This window comes from Pan troglodytes, chromosome 20 (assembly GCF_028858775.2).
Source record: "Pan troglodytes isolate AG18354 chromosome 20, NHGRI_mPanTro3-v2.0_pri, whole genome shotgun sequence".
Classification (NCBI taxonomy): Eukaryota; Metazoa; Chordata; class Mammalia; order Primates; family Hominidae; genus Pan; species Pan troglodytes.
Genome location: NC_072418.2, coordinates 49,346,087 through 49,360,455, shown reverse-complemented (window position 1 = coordinate 49,360,455; position 14,369 = coordinate 49,346,087). Strand labels below are relative to the sequence as shown.

Genomic DNA, 14,369 nt, shown 5'->3' with positions numbered 1-14,369 from the left:
GGATGTCATCACATGGGGGAGACATTTCTTATTTGTTTTTAAACATTTATTTGAAACAACCATAAACCTACAGAAGAGTTGTAAATATAGTATAAAGAATGTTTTCTCGGCCAGGTGCAATGCTTCTGGCCTGCAATCCTAGCATTTTGGGAGGCCGAGGTGGACGGATCACCTGAGGTTGGGAGTTCAAGACCAGCCTGGCTGACATGGTGAAACTACATCTTTACTAAAAATACAAAAATTAGCTGAGCCTGGTGGCACATGCCTGTAATCCCAGCTACTTGGGAAGCTGACGCAGGAGAATCGCTTGAACTGGGGAGGCAGAGGTTGCAATGAGCCGAGATCGGGCCACTGCACTCTAGCCTGGGCAACAGAGGGAGACTTCATCTCGTCATATCGCTCTGAATATTATAGTGTGTGTGTGTGTGTGTGTGTGTGTGTATGCTACATGCAAGAACATTCCACTGTAAAGATACATTTGTTCCCTTTGATGAGTATTATATGGGCAGGTACTTTGATAGTTCACATTCCTCACCAAACTTTGCATTCATGTGCTTATATCTACATCAACTCATAGATTCTAATTTTATTCAAGGGGTTATAATCGGTTACTTTCATTTTTAACGTTGATGCTCAAATTGTCCGAGGGTTGGCCAGTGGGAGCATTTCAGGCTGGTTCCTCTGTCTTTCCAGGTGTTCTCATTTTTTTTTTTTTAATCACTTCCTTACTTTCTGACCCCAAAAGATGCCCCGGGTGCCTCTTGTACATTCGCTGTCCCCTCACCCCTGGAATCGGCTATTATTCAAAGGAGAATTGCGGGCGCTTCTGATGGCTGGTGGCCGACACCTCACCTCCGAATGACCCCCTCAGACTCTTGATTTCAATGCGGCCAGTCGGCCAATGGCAGAGGCGATGGATGCTCCTGCGGTTGCCATGGAGACCGCCAGGCCGCAGAGCGGAAGGAGGCGGTGACGTCACTGCGGGAGCAAGTGCAGCGGCCACATCCTCCTCCTAGTCCGGCCACGGGGCACTGAGTGCAACCTCTGGGCCAGCGGTGAGGGACGCGCCTCCCTGCCTGCCAGGGCCGCGCCTACGACACTCCGTTGGCAGTTGTCCCAGGGAGATCAGCAGTCCCAGATCCGGAGAGACCGCTGGGGCCTGTGAGACCTTCGGAGGCCACGCCAAGAAAGGGGAAGCATCATCTTTAGACCCTCCTTGGTGCAGCCTTGCCCAGGACCCGGGAGCCACGAGTCAGGTGGCAAACACCGCCTTCTGCTTCTCCAGCACGCGTAAGTCCCTGGGAATCTTCGAGCCCACTCAGAGGGAGCCACAGAAGCCCCGACGTTACACAGCCCTGCAGGCAGGGGCTGGGGGCATCCTTCACTGAGCTGGACGAAGGGGTCCTGGGAGCGGCCTCCGGCCCCTGAGGCCTCACTCTCTCGTAGCCTTTGGGAAGGAATCGCGGCATCCTGGATAATTTCGTGGATTCCCGAGGCAGCTCAGGCGTCCACCAGCGGGCATACTGCTGCCTCAAAGAGTTGGGCAAGATGCTGTTCGGGGTGAAGGATATTGCACTGTTGGAGCACGGGTGCAAGGCCCTGGAGGTGGACAGTTACAAGTCCCTGATGATCCTGGGGATCCCAGAGGACTGCAACCATGAGGAATTCGAAGAGATTATTCGGCTGCCCCTCAAACCTCTAGGCAAGTTCGAAGTGGCTGGGAAGGCCTATCTGGAAGAAGATAAATCCAAGGCGGCCATCATTCAGCTGACGGAGGACATCAATTACGCCGTGGTCCCCAGGGAGATCAAGGGCAAGGGCGGTGTGTGGAGAGTGGTCTACATGCCCCGGAAGCAGGACATTGAATTCCTGACCAAGCTGAACCTCTTTCTGCAGAGCGAGGGCAGGACGGTGGAGGATATGGCCCGGGTCCTGAGGCAGGAACTGTGTCCCCCAGCCACGGGCCCCAGAGAGCTGCCTGCAAGAAAGTGCTCTGTGCCTGGGCTGGGGGAGAAACCGGAGGCTGGGGCCACCGTCCAGATGGACGTGGTGCCACCTCTGGACTCCTCCGAGAAGGAGAGCAAGGCTGGAGTTGGCAAGAGGGGCAAAAGGAAGAACAAGAAAAACCGCCGGCGGCGTCACGCCTCAGACAAGAAGCTGTGAGGTGGTGGCATCGGGTGGGCGTGGGGAGTGTCTGAGGGGGTGTGGGTGATGACTGTGGGAGGGTAGGTACCACCTCACTACGTTTAAGGAGTGCGAGTGAGTGTGGGTAATGCAAGCGAGGGTGGGAATGACTCTAGTGAGTGGGTAACTTTGGAGTAAGAATGGATATCATTTGGATAGCACAGGTAACATCTGACTAGTGCGAAAGAGGTAGATATCTTTATCTGAGTTAACTAACTTGTGGGTTACATCTGAGTGGGTGTGGTTAACGTCTGGGTGCCCGTGGCTCATTTATTCATCCTACAGATATTTATTGCATACCTACTATGTTCCAGGTACTGTTCCAGGAGCTGGGGATATGGAAGGGAGTAAACTCAATAAAAATCCCTGCCTTCATGGCACTCAGAGTAAGTGGGCAATATTTGAATTACTTGGAGACATCAGAGTGAGCGTAGGTAGCATTTGAGTACATGTGGGTAACAGCTGAATGATCATAAAATCTGGTTGAGTGTGGATTGCTCATTCATCCATGTATCCATGCAACCAACAAAATTTCCTGAGGACCTACAGTGTGCCAGGCACTGGGGATACATAAGGGGAATAAACAGACCAAAACCTTGCCCGTGACTCTCATAGTAGCTATTTGAGTAGGTGCGGGTAACATTTGGGTTACTTGAATACACGTTAGTGAGTGTGGGTAGCATTAGAGTGTGTGGGTGGCGTCCGCGTATAATTGAAAGTAGTTGTGGGTAATATTTGAGAGTGTGCGGGTAACACCTGAATATGTGTATGGGTATCATTTGAGTAGATGAGAGTAATTTCTAAGCGAGGAAGGGTCTCAAAGACCCCCAAATATCTTCCGCCACCCGGGAGACCCCGCGGGACCAGCTGCGCAGGCGCAGTCAGAGCCAGAACCTAGCAGCGCGTCCGACCGTTGCTATGGAGACCACAGGCTGCCCCCAGGCGCCTGCGCCCTTTGCAGAAAATGGAGGAGGTGGAAAGGGTCCTGGATTCCAAGGTTTTGCAGATCTCTTACTGGAGTTGAAGAAAACTCACGCAGACCCAGGAGGAACGTGTCAGGGAGATCCCTACTCGGGAGAAGGGCCGCCATCCTCCTTCGGCTGTCACCCACGGCCTGATTCTGGGGACAGCCTCTCTTGCTGGGGGGAGGCGGGCGGCACGGACCCCTCTAGCTTTGCGCCCTCCTGGGAATCCTGTTATTGCAAAGTCTAGAGCCGTTTTCTGTGTTTCAAAAGCATGTACCTTGAATGTACCTCTGGCACAAACTTGTTCGGAGTGGGCCACCCTGTTTTGCGCATGTCAAGCAGAAACCATGGCTGAGAGTGAGTTGCCTGCTCCCCACCTCTGAGGAACTCACTGATCTGTAAGCGGCTCTTGAAAAGCTGTCGCCTTTCTCTACACGCTGAGTCTCTCTTACAGAAGTGGTCAGAAGCGGGACCCTTCTGCCCCGATTGGCGCCTGGGGTGAGGGTGTGAGTCTCCCCAAGTTAAATTCCAGAAGCTCTGGCTTGGTGAGGAGGAGTGAACTCCACTCTCTAAAGAAGAGGCAAGGCTTCTGGGCAATGGTCCAAAAGGAGGTAAATAATTAAGAGGCCATTTTCAAGAGTTACCAATGAACGACGTTAACACTGAGGTGAAGAAGAATTTTAAAAATCAGGTAAAGTCCAAATACATGTGAGTAGGCAGATCTTTTGCTCAGAGGCAACGGACCTGTCAATTTGCAAACTTCTGTTAGTTCAAGGATCTGCAAAGTTTTGAGCTGAATCTCTTCAAAAATGTAACTTACACACAACACAAAGACTCAGCCTACCAAATTGTAATGTCAGAGACTCCTAACGTCTTTTTTTTTTTTTTTTTTTTTTTTTGAGACAGAGTCTCGCTCTGTCACCAGGCTGGAGTGCAGAGGTGCAATCTCAGCTCACTGCAACCTCTGACTCCCTGGTCCAAGCGATTCTCCTGCCTCAGCCTCCCTAGTAGCTGGGATTACAGGCGCGAACCACCACGTCCAGCTAAATTTTGTATTTTTACTAGAGAAAAGTTTCACCATGTTGGCCAGGATGGTCTCAATCTCCCGCCTCGGCCTCCCAAAGTGCTGGGATTGCAGGTGTAAGCCACTGCGCCCAGCTTCTCTGTTGATTCTTTTTTTTTTTTTTTTTTTTTTTTTTTGAGATGGAGTCTCCTTCTGTAGCCCAGGCTGGAGTGCAGTGGCACGATCTTGGCTCACTGCAACCTCTGCTTTCTGGGTTCAAGTGATTCTCCTGCCTCAGCCTCCTGAGTATCTGGGACTACAGGTGCGCACCACCACGCCCAGCTAACTTTTGTATTTTTAGTAGAGACAGGGTTTCACCGTATTAGCCAGGATGGTCTCAATCTCCTGACCTTGTGATCCGCCCCCCTCGGCCTCCCAAAGTGTTGGGATTACAGGTGTGAGTCACCGTGCCCGGCCTGATCTTTCTATTCCTTGTAAATGCCCGGCCTGGGCTTACCCACTCGCAGAATATTGTACTACTGTGTTCGTTGTTGCATCCCAGAGTCTGAGCTTGAATAAATGCTACGAAAGCCTCCAGCGTGTTTGTTGCATGCTGCTCTCCCATCAAGGCATAATTGTTGTATAATAAGGGATAGTGTGACATTTCTTATCATATTGCAGCATGAAGACTGTATTTTGTGCTTATTGTGGATTTCAGGGGTATAACATTTATATTTGTGATACACAACATGCGTGGTTGTTCAATGTTGCCCATGAAATCAAAATCCTACCACTTCTCTTTCAAGATTTTCTGGACCAAAGTGTATCCTGGGACTTCAATGCAAGTTGTCATGCAAAACTGTCACCATTTGAAGCTACTTAGCTGAGTGAAAACATCACTGGTAGGGCAAATCCCAAGCAAAAATTCACAAGTAAATTGAATGTGCCAGCTGTTGGAGGGCTGCATCTGACTTCTGTAAACCCCTGATTTCAAAAGGGGGTCCAGCTAAAACTCTTCATTGTTCTTTGTGATTGAGATGCTCTTTTGTACAAATATGAACTCATAAAATAAATGTATGCTAATTAAATCATAGTCTGCCCCTTGACATATGGGGGGGAAATCCATGTAAGATTTAATGTGGAAAAATGATGTGGCTGCTAAAACGAGTACTGAAAACTGCTTCCATGGCCTGAAGTCTTCCAGGACTGCATTTATTTTTATTTTTATGTACTTATTTATTTTTGAGACAGAGTCTCTCTCTGTTGCCCATGCTGGAGTGCAGTGGCATGATCTTGACTCACTGCAAGCTCCGCCTCCCGGGTTCACACTATTCTCCTGCCTCAGCCTCCCAAGTAGCTGGGACTACAGGCACCTGCCACCACGCCTGGCTAATTTTTTTGTATTTTTAGTAGAGTCGGGGTTTCACCGTGTTAGCCAGGATAGTCTCGATCTCCTGACTTCGTGATCTGCCCGCCTCTGCCTCCCCAAAGTGCTGGGATTACAGGTGTGAGCCACCGCGCCTGGAGGAAACACAGCTTTCTTTTATCCTACGGACTTCTCAGGATGTCAGGTCATTTTCCAGTGGCTGGTGTGAAAGGTGAAACAATTTAACTGAAATAAAAACAGTAACAGCTATCTTGTGTTCCAGGCACTATGCCACATTCCTTCATATCATTAACCCATCATATCCTGCCAACCCTGTGAGTTATGGCCCTATAGGTCCATAATCCCTTATAAAAACCCTCAGCCAGGTGTGGTTTCAGGGGTATATGTGGTTCAGAATTCAGAGTTTTGGATTTTAGAAAAATGATACAGTGACTATACCTTATATTGTAGAATTTACTTGCTAGGGGGATGCGGGAAGCCCTTATAATCCCATCAATACTTCTGTAGTGGGCTAGGTGCAGTGGGTCACGCCTGTAATCCCAGTATTTTGGGAGGCCAAGGTGGGAGAATTGCTTGAGGCCAGGAGTTCAAAACCAGCCTGGTCAACACAGCAAGACCCCTATCTCTACAAAAACTAAAAAAAAAAAAAAAAAAAATTAGGCACGGTGGCATGCACCTGTAGTCCCAGCTACTCTGGAGGCTGAGGTGGAAGGATCGCTTGAGGCCAGCAGATCAAGGCTGCAGTGAACTGTGATTGCACCACTGCACTCCAGCCTGGATGACAGAGTGATACCCCCCTACATCTCAAAAAAAAAAAAAAAAAAGACCAGATAAGAGATTAGATTATCAAACTGTACTATTATTAAGATCATCATCTCATTCTACGGATGAAGAAAGTAAAGCTCAGAAAGGCTAAGTAACTTGTCTAAGGCTACAGAGCAAGGCACAACAGGAATTGAAAACAGGCCTCTGACCACATTCTGTGCTCCTAACACTGATTTGGGTCTCTCTCAGTCTGGGAGGCCCCAGCTGACATCGGAGTCATAGAGCATGATTTCTCTGGTAAACGGCTGGGCAGAAGAAATTCTTCAGGATTCCTTGAGAAACAAGCCAGAGGTGGGTGGCACTCTGAGGGCCTGTTTGAAACTGCAGTACACGCTCTGGTTCTAAGTGGGGGCTTAGAGCAGAGAATAATCTTCGTGCATATTGAATAATCATATCTACCCGGCACTATTCTAAGCATTTTACACAAACAATTAATTTAATCCTCATAAGACTCAACACCATGAGACTGATACAATCTCATTCTCCAGATTTGGAAACTGAGGCACAGAGCCACACGACTTGTAAACAGAGCCAGGATGTGAACCGGAACTGAGTCTACAAACAGCTAGACCACACTGCTTTTTTTTTTTTTTTTTTTTTTTGAGATGGACTCTCGCTCTGTGGCCCAGGCTGGAGTGTTGTGGCGCGATCTTGGCTCACCGCAACCTCCGCCTCCTAGGTTCAAGTGATTCTCCTGCCTCAGCCTCCCAAGTAGCTGGGACTAAAGGTGCGTGCCACTACGCCCGGCTAATTTTTTGTATTTTTAGTAGAGTCAGGGTGTCACCATGTTAGCCAGGATGGTCTCGATCTCCTGACCTTGTGATCTGCCCGCCTTGGCCTCCCAAAGTGCTGGGATTACAGGCATGAGCCACCATGCCTGGCCCACTCTGCCTTTTCTAATAACTGTGAGCATTTACCATCCCTGGGTTCTGTGCCAATACCTATCATGGTCTCGTGAACTGCTCACAACCTGTCCATGAGGTTAAGTCTCATTACAACTGCCATTTTGCAGAGAAGGAAGCCAAGGCTCAGAGAGGTGAAGGAACTGACCCAAGATCACACAGCCACAGGGTGATAGAGCCAGAATTTGAACCCAGGCAGCCTAGCTCCAGAGCCCACGTGCTCCACCACATGGAGGGCTGGCACAGCACAAAGAGGAATGAGGTCTTGGTGAATCCAGGGAGACAGCACCCTGAGGCCTCCTCCGAACAGTCCTTGGTGAGAAACAGGGATTGTGAAGGCAGTCTCTGAGTCTCTGAGTGACCGACACATAACTTGTGATTCCGGCCAGGTGCAGTGGTTCACGCTTGTAATCCCACCACTTTTGGAGGCTGAGGCAGGTGGATCACTTGAGGCTAGGAGTTTGAGACCAGCCTGGCCAACATGGTGAAACCCCGTCTCAACTAAAAATACAAAAATTAGCCGGGCGTGGTGTTGCGCACCTGTAATCCCAGCTACTCGGGAGGCTGAGGTGGGAGAATAGCATAAAGCTGGGAGGCAGAGGTTCCAGTGAGCCAAGATCATGCTACTGCACTCCAGCCTGGGCGACAGAGTAAGACTCCGTCTCAAAAAGGAAAAAAACATATATATATGTATATCCCAGCTGCATGTGCCCTCTGGTGCTGTGGGACCCCCGGCTGATGGGGCAGGAAGTTGGGGGGGACAGGGAAGGGGTGGGCATATGTGCCTAGGTGGGCACAGAGCACACGGCTCTTCACCTGCTGTTCCCTCTGACTTTCAGTCGCCCTTCAGGCTTTCTTTTTATTTTTTATTTTTTATTTTTTGAGACGGAGTCTCACTCTGTTACCCAGGCTGGAGTGCAGTGGCGCGATCTCAGCTCACTGCAAGCTCCGCCTCCAGGGTTCACACCATTCTCCTGTCTCAGCCTCCCTAGTAGCTGGGACTACAGGCTCCCGCCACCACGCCCAGCTAATTTTTTTGTATTTTTAGTAGAGACGGGGTTTCACTGTGTTAGTCAGGATGGTCTCGATCTCCTGACCTCGTGATCCACCCACCTCGGCCTCCCAAAGTGCTGGGATTACAGGCGTGAGCCACGGCGCCCGGCAGCAGCTTTATTTCTAAGAACCAAAAACTAGAAACAACTCGATGGCCAACGACAGGTGAATGAATAAACAAACTGCAATGTATTCATGCAACAGAATATGACCTAGCAACAAAAAAGAATGTACTGGCCGGGCGCGGTCGCCCTCCCAGCACCTTGGGAGGCTGAGGTGGGCAGATCATGAGGTCAAGAGATCGAGACCATCCTGGCCAACATGGTGAAACCCCGTCTCTACTAAAAAGACAAAAACTAGCTGGGCGTGGTGGCGGGTGCCTGTAGTCCCAGCTACTCGGGAGGCTGAGGCAGGAGAATTGCTTGAACCGGGGAGGCGGAGGTTGTGGTGAGCCAAGATTGTGCCACTGCACTCCTCCTGTCACAGTTTGGTGACAGAGTAAGACTCCGTCTCAAAAAAAAAAAAAAAAAAAGGAATGAACCTCAGATGCATACAGCAACATCGGTGAACCTCAGAAGCGTTATGAGGAGTCAAAGAAGTCAGACCAAAAAGGACACACACTATATACTTCCTTTTATATAAAACTAAAAAAACACTATAGGGACAGAAATCAGAGCAGTGGTTGGGCACAGTGGCTCACGCCTGTATTCCCAGCACTTTAGGAGGCCACAGTGGGTGGATCACTTGAGGTCAGGAGTTTGAGACCAGCCTGGCCAACATGGTGAAAGCCCGTCTCTACTAAAAATACAAAAATTAACTGGGCATGGTAGCGCATGCTTATAATCCCACGTACTCCAGAGGCTGAGGCAGAATTGCTTGAACCCGGGAGGTGGAAGTTGTAGTGAGCCAAGATGGGGCCACTGCACTCTAGCCTGGGCAACACAGCGAGACTCAGTCTAAAAAAAAAAAAAAAACCAACAACCCCACCACTTCCAAGGTGCCCGTCACCCATATGTAATTCCTAGGGCGCAGGACACTGTACAAGGATTCTTTCGCTTCAGGGATATTTATTCCTGACAGACAAGGTCACAGAATAAAATTAGCATGTTTTAATTTGGAATTGCCCTCACTGGACTCAGGGGAATTCGTGGCCACACAACGGGCTCTGTATTCGTTTCCTGTAGCTGTTGTGACACATTACCATATACTAGATGGCTTAAAACATCACAAATGTATTCTCTCATGGTTCTGGAGGACAGAAATCCAAAATCAAGCTGTTGGCAAGGCTGAGCTCCTTCCAGAGGCTCCAGGCGGAGGAACTTGCTTGCCTCTTCAAGCTTCCGGTGGCTCCAGGAGTTCCTTGGCTGCTGACTGCATCTCTCCAGCCTCTGCCTACAGGGTCACATCCACATCGCCTCCTCCACTCTGTACGGCTTTGCCTCTGTGTTATCTTCCTTGGCCTCCTTTTTCTTTTTCTTTCTTTCTTTTCTTTCTTTCTTTTTTTTGAAACAGAGTCTCACTCTGTCTCCCAGGCTGGAGTGCCTTGGTGCGATCTCGGCTCACTGCAACCTCCGCCTCCCGGGTTCACGCCATTCTCCTGCCTCAGCCTCCCGAGTAGCTGGGACTACAGGCACCTGTCACCGCGGCCGGCTAATTTTTTGTATTTTTGGTAGAGATGGGGTTTCACCGTGTTAGCCAGGATGGTCTCGATCTCCTGACCTTGTGATCTGCCCGCCTCGGCCTCTCAAAGTGCTGGGATTACAGGCGCGAGCCACCGTGCCCAGCCCTTGGCCTCTTTTTTTCTAAACTTTTTTGAGACAGCATCTCACTCTGTCACCCAGGCTGGGGTGTAGTGGTGCGATAATGGCTCACTGCAGCCTGGACATTCTATGCTCAGATGCTCCTCCCACCTCAGCCTCCCGAGTAGTTGGGACTACAGGCTTGCACCACCACGTCCAGCTAATTTTTTGTACTATTTTTGTAGAGATGGGGTTTTGCTATGTTGCCCAGGCTGGTCTTGAATTCCTGGGCTCAAGCGATCCACCCCACCGAGTGTGGAGATTGGGGCCAGGCATGGTGGCTTCCATCTGTCATGCCAGCACTTTGGAAGGCTGAGGTAGGAGGATCACTTGAGCCCAGGAGTTCGAGATTAGCCTGGAAAATATGGCGAAACTCCAACTTTACAAAAAACTAGCTGGGCATGGTGACATGGGCCTGTAGTCCCAGCTACTTGGGAAGCTGAGATGGGAGGATAGCTTGAGCCCAGGAGGTCGAGGCTGAAGTGAGCAAAATCGTATCACTGGGCGACAGAGCAAGACCCTGTCTCAAAACAAACAAACAAACAACAAACAAACAAACAAAAAGTGTGTGGAGATTGGAATCTAATAAACCTGAGTGATTCAAAGCTTGGCTCTGCCACTACCTAGCTGTGTGACTTTCTTTGGACTCAGTTTTTTTTTTTAATCTGAAAAATGGGAATAACACTTGCTTAAGGAAGGGTTCTAAGGACTGAATGAGAAAATGCACAGGGCCAAGGATAAAGTAGGTGCTCAGTAAAAATGAATTATTATCAGTATCACGTTCCTGGCTTGAAGGAATAAAGATGGAAGCTGTCGTGACAAACAAAAACAGACTGGCAAGCACTGATACAGAAGGACATTAAGTGAAAACACATTTTATAGTAATAAATCTAGTGCAATTCTCAGCATTCATTCAGTTAATAAATATTTGTAGCTCCTACCTGAAGTGTTCTAGATGCTGAGACTTCAGCAGTGAACAAACCAGACTCATATCCCAGACCTCATGGGGATAGTATTCTAATAGGGTGAAACAATAAATAAGTACATACAAATAGGCCCAGCGTGGTGCCTCTCGCCTGTAATCCCAGCACTTTGAGACCCAGAGGCAGGAGCATCAGTTGAGGCCAGGAGTTCAAGACCGGTCTGGGCAACATAATGAGAATACCTCTCTACAAAAAATTTTTAAAAATAGCCAGGCATGGTGGCACACACCTGTAGCCCCAGACACTCAGAAGGCTGAGGTGGGAGGATTGCTTGAGCCCAGGATTTTGAGGTTACAGTGAGCCATGATCATGCCACTTTACTTCAGCCTGGGTGACAGAGTGAGACCCTGTCTCAAAGAAAAAAAAAAAAAAAAAACAGAAAGTGGTAAGTGCTGTGATGAAAATAATTTAGGATGATGGGGGAAAAAAATCTCTGTGAGATAAATTCTAAAATTAACATAAAAAAAAAAAGCCAGGTGAAGTGGCTCACGCCTGTAATCCCAGCACTTTGGGAGGCCAAGGTGGGTGGATCACCTGAGGTTCGAGATCGAGACCACCCTGATCAACATGGAGACATCCGTCTCTACTAAAAATACAAAATTAGCTGGGTGGGGTGGCCTGTAATCCCAGCTGCTCTGGAGGCTGAGGCAGGAGAATTGCTTGAACGCGGGAGGTGGAGGTTGTGGTGAGTCAGAGATCGCGCCATTGCACTCTAGCCTGGGCAATAAGAGCAAAACTCCGTCTCAAAAAAAAAAAAAAAAAATTAATAAAATAAAATATAATTAACACATACACTAATGCAAGCATTTTTTCTCTGGAAAAATACAGAGATATTTAACTGGTTACTTTTTGGGGAGAGGCTGGAAGGTGGGGTTTGGGGAGAAGAATCCTTTTTTGAAAAAATTTACCTTTCTGTAACGTTTGCTTTTTCTGACCGTGTATCCTTTTTTGAGACAGGGTGTTACTCTGTTGCCCAAGCTGGAGTACAGTGGCACCACCTCAGCTCACTGCAACCTGTGCCTCCCAGGTTCAAGCGATTCTCCTGCCTCAGCCTCCCTAGTAGCTGAGATTACGGGCGCCTGCCATCGTGCCCAGCTAATTTTTGTACTTATAGTAGAGACGGTGGGGTTTCATCATATTGGCCAGGCTGGTCTGGAACTCCTGACTTCAGGCGATCGCCGGCCTAGGCCTCCCAAAGTGCTTGGATTACAAGCTTGAGCCACTGCCCCTGGCCCGTGTGTCTCATTTTTTTTTTTTAATGGCAACAAAATGTAGCTGGGTAGAGGGATTTCAGCCGTGTTTTGTTTCTCTTCCCCATTCCTTTCCAACTTTCCATTTATTTTAAACAAATGCAAAAGTGAGGCTACAGTTCTCGTTTTTATTATTTTATTCTGTGATGGCTGGAGAAGGGTCTCACCTGCCAGAGATCTGTGCAATTAAAAACACCCACAGCTGAACCGTTCAGGGGCTGGCAATTTTTTTTTTTTTTTTTTTTTTTTTTTTTTTTGAGATGGAGTCTCGCTCTGTTGCCCAGGCTGGCGTGCAGATGGGCGATCTCCGCTTCCTGCAGCCCTGACCTCCCGGGCTCAAGCGATAGGCCCACCTCAGTCTCCCGAGTAGCTCAGACCACAGGCGCACACCATAATATTCGGCTAATTTTTAAATTTTTTGTGGAGACCGGAGTCTCGCTATGTTGCCCAGGCTGGTCTCCAATTCCTGGGCTCAAGCGATCCTCCTGCCTTGGCTTCCCAAAGTGCCGGGATTACAGGCATGAGTCACCGCCCCCGGCCGGAGGTTGACGATTTTTGCAAAAATGTGGAACATTTGGGATTTTCATTTCTTAGATTATCCTCCTTGCGCCGCTCCCTGCTCCCCCACCAAATAAAAAAAGAAAAACAAACAAAAAACAAAACAAACAAACAAAACGAAAGCCCTTTTATGACTACAAAACCCAAACGTCTCATCTGCGAGGTCACCACTTGGAAGGCACTGTCATGAGCCCTCAGACTTGAGATTCTTTAACCAGCATTCCTGAAACTTAGGTGTCCTTAGGATTTTTCATTTTTTGGTTTCTACAAACAGCTTTTCAGGGAAGCTGGCTTTGGGGATGAGGCCTAAGGGAGGCACCAGGGGCAGAAAAGAGGAGCTCCTGCCCTCGTCCTCCGTGGCGCCCCCACCCCCACCATCTCCCTGCAGCCTCGCCTCCGCCTCCGCCCCACCCGCTTAGCTTTGATCCGCGCGGAGGAGCGCGTCCCGTGGTTGCCATGGAGACCGCCGGACTGCGGAGGCCACAAACTGTGCGAGAGGGAGGCGAGGGGCGGGGCCGCGGGAGGCCCGGGGGCTGAGCGCGGCGGCTGGGACTGAGCCAGGGAGAAAGAGGAGAAAAATCCAGCGAAGCCCAACGACCTGGCTCTGCAAGAGAAAAACAACCTGAATAAGCCGGTAATTGTGAACAGGCCGCTCGCTGAGACCTTAACTTCCCCTAAGCCCCCACATCTTTTCTTTCCCTCTCGCCCGTCTCTTTTTCCTCCGTTCCCTCTTTAAAAATTTGCCTGGTTCCTTTATGAGTTAAATAAGATCACATTTATTTATTTATTTGAGACGGAGTCTCGCTCTGTCGCCCAAGGTGGAGGGCAGTGGCGCTATCTTGGCTCACTGCAACCTCCGCCTCCCAGTTCAAGCGATTCTCCTGCCTCAGCCTCCCCAGTAGCTGGGATTACAGGCATGTGCCACCACGCCCGGCTAATTCTTATATTTTTGTTCGTTTCGTTTTTTTTTTTTTTTGTTTTTGTTTTTGTGTTTGTTTTTGAGACGGAGTTTCGCTCTTGTTGCCCAGGCTGGAGTGCAATGGCACGGTCTCAGCTCACTGCAACCTCTGAATCCCGGATTCAAGCGATTCTCCTGCCTGAGCCTCCGGAGTAGCTGGGATTACAGGCATGCGCCACCAAGACAGGCTAGTTTTGTAGTTTTAGTAGAGGCGGGGTTTCACCATGTTGGCCAGGCTGGTCTCAAACTTCTGACCTCAGGTGATCCACCCGCTTCAGCCTCCCAAAATGCTGGGATTACAAGCGTGAGCCACCGCGCCCGGCAATTTTTGTATTTTTTAGTAGAGATGGGGTTTTGCCATGTTGACCAGGCTGGTCTCAAACTCCAGACCTCAGGTGATCCACCCGCCTCAGCCTCCCAAAGTGCTGGATTAAAGGCGTGAGCCACGGCGCCCAGCCTGAGATGGAGAATTTTCAAAAGAGTAGAGACAGATCGGACCTAA

At 49.3% G+C, this 14,369-nt stretch overlaps 1 protein-coding gene across 1 annotated transcript; it reads left to right on the top strand.

Moving 5' to 3' along the window:
- Positions 1–908: 908 nt before the first annotated feature.
- PNMA8C (PNMA family member 8C) lies at positions 909–5,240 on the top strand. Its single transcript, XM_054673994.1, has one exon. The coding sequence runs from the start codon at positions 1,549–1,551 to the stop codon at positions 2,161–2,163; it is 615 nt and encodes a 204-aa protein (XP_054529969.1). The 5' UTR covers positions 909–1,548; the 3' UTR covers positions 2,164–5,240.
- Positions 5,241–14,369: the final 9,129 nt, after the last annotated feature.

Bases quoted from the DNA above. Each gene is read 5' to 3' on its own strand.
- PNMA8C (XM_054673994.1), top strand. From the start codon at position 1,549: ATGCTGTTCGGGGTGAAGGATATTGCACTGTTGGAGCACGGGTGCAAG.